We start from the raw sequence: 2229 nt of genomic DNA, 5'->3' as shown, positions 1-2229 counted from the left end.
AAAAAAAAAAGAAAATAGTGCAATATACTAAAAAAGATATTTTTAAAGAGATCTAAAATTCTTCCTCTCTCCCCCAATAGTAAATAAGTGAGTATGTCAGGTTAATATTATGGGGAACCAGAAGAGAGCTGGGGATTTGGACGTGTTTTTTCACCTGCCTTCCATTTATAATTTTGTAGATACAGAACTGGAACAGTGAAATTCTTGCTAAGCAAAAACCTCTTATTGCCAAACCTTCTGCAAAGCTACTCTTTGTCAACAGACTGAAGGGGAAAAAATACAAAACGAATTCCTCCACTAAAGTTCTCCAAGATGCCAGTAATTCTATTGACCACCGAATTCCAGATTCTCAGAGGGTACGTTTAAGTTTTTGAGTATTGTGTTTTGAGTACCAACATTTGGGTTTTCTTGTATTCATACTGAATTTTTAGTAATTTAAATTAGACATGTAATATAAAATATCTTTGTATTCATATTTCCCTATCTTTTCTATCTTCTTCAAAATTAGAAATGGTAATTACTGTCTTAGTAGATAAGTTGCTCCCCTGTATTGGACAATAATTATTTTTCTTTTTGTTTTTTTTTTCTCGAGATTGAGTCTTGCTCTGTCACCCAGGCTGGAGTTCAGTGGCGCAATCTCGGCTCACTGCGACCTCTGCCTCCCGGGTTCAAGCGATTCTCCTGCCTCAGCCTCCCAAGTAGCTGGGATTACAGGTGTGCACCACCATGCCCAGCTAATTTTTGTATTTTTAGTAGAGACAGGGTTTCACCATGTTGGCCAGGCTGGTGTCGAACTCCTGACCTCAAGTGATTTGCCTGCCTTGGCCTCCCAAAGTGCTGGGATTACAGATGTGAAACACTGCGCTTGGCCAATAATTATTTATTTGAGTCACTGTTGTTTGCAAAAATACTACCAGTTATTTCACTGCATTGTCTGCCAGTAAAACCACCCTCTACTCAGCTCAGAAGGCAGAACAAATTAAATTCAGATGCTCAAGGATTTTTAAATATTAATTTAGAATGAAGAGTGTCTGTTAGCATCTACTTCTATTAATCATATTATTGAAACTGTAATGATAGAATTACAAACTTTTGATGAAAAATGAGCCTGGACAACATGGTGAAACTGTCTCTACCAAAAAATAAAAAGTTAGCCAGGTATGGTGGTATGTGCCTATGGTCCCAGAGCCCAGGAGGTGGAGGTTGCAGTAAGCTGAGATCATGCCACTACACTCCAGCCTGGGCAACAGAGCAAGACCCTGTCTCAAAAAAAAAAGAGAAAAATGATCATAGCAAACAGTTTATTTAATTTATTTAGAAATAAAAATACGATGGGTTTACTGATAATCAGTATCAGGGAAATCTCAAATCCAGCTACCCTATAATCTGGTAAAAGGATCAAAGTAAATTACAAAGAAGGTACTTCATATTATCAAATCCATTTATCTGCCAGGCGCAGTGGCTCATACCTATAATCCCAGCACTTTGGGAGGCAAAGGTGGGTAGATCTCCTGGATTTAAGAGTTCAAGATCAGCCTAGCCAACATGGTGAAATCCCATCTCTACCAAAAATATAAAAAATTATCTGCATGTGGTGGCACACACCTGTGGTCCCAGCTACTCAGGAGACTGGGGTGGGAGGATTGCTTGAGCCTGGGAGGCAGAGGTTGCAGTGAGCTGAGATTGCACCACTGCACTCCAGCCTGGGTGACAGAGTGAGACCCCATCTCAAAAAATAAAATAAAATAAAATAAAATTGGCTGGGCACGGTGGCTCATACCTGTAATCCCAGCACTTTGGGAGGCCAAGGCAGGCAGATCACTTGAAGTCAGGAGCTCAAGACCAACCTGGCCAACATGGCAAAACCCCGTCTCTACTAAAAATACAAAAAATAGCTGGGTGTGGTGGCACATGCCTGTTAATTACAGCTACTCAGGAGGCTGAGGCAGGAGAATCACTTGAACCCGGGAGTTGGAGGTTGCAGTGAGCCGAGATCGTGCCACTGCACTCCAGCCTGGGCGACAGAGTGAGACTGTCTTCAAAAGAGTAAAATAAATAAAATCAATTTTTCCAGCAATGAGAGCCTTTGAAAAAAAAGTTAACCTTTTTGTTTTAAGTTAGAGATTTCTTTTGTCAGCATTTCTTTTTTTTTTTTTTTTTTTGAGACGGAGTCTGGCTCTGTCGCCCAGGCTGGAGTGCCACTGCACTCCAGCCTGGGCGACAGAGTGA

At 40.7% G+C, this 2229-nt stretch overlaps 1 protein-coding gene across 3 annotated transcripts in view; it reads left to right on the top strand.

Annotated features, from left to right (window-relative positions):
* GPSM2 (G-protein signaling modulator 2) overlaps positions 1-2229 on the top strand; it is a 63450-nt gene that overhangs the window by 42937 nt on the left and 18284 nt on the right. For all 3 annotated transcript variants that reach the window (XM_011948145.1, XM_011948144.1, XM_011948146.1), the window contains one exon: positions 180-356. In XM_011948145.1, coding sequence (XP_011803535.1) covers positions 180-356 — 177 coding nt within the window. The remainder of the gene's footprint in view (positions 1-179; positions 357-2229) is intronic.

This window comes from Colobus angolensis, unplaced genomic scaffold, assembly GCF_000951035.1.
Source record: "Colobus angolensis palliatus isolate OR3802 unplaced genomic scaffold, Cang.pa_1.0 Scaffold273, whole genome shotgun sequence".
Classification (NCBI taxonomy): domain Eukaryota; kingdom Metazoa; phylum Chordata; class Mammalia; order Primates; family Cercopithecidae; genus Colobus; species Colobus angolensis.
Note: the sequence above shows the minus strand (reverse complement) of the source record. Positions and strands in the feature narration are given on the sequence as shown.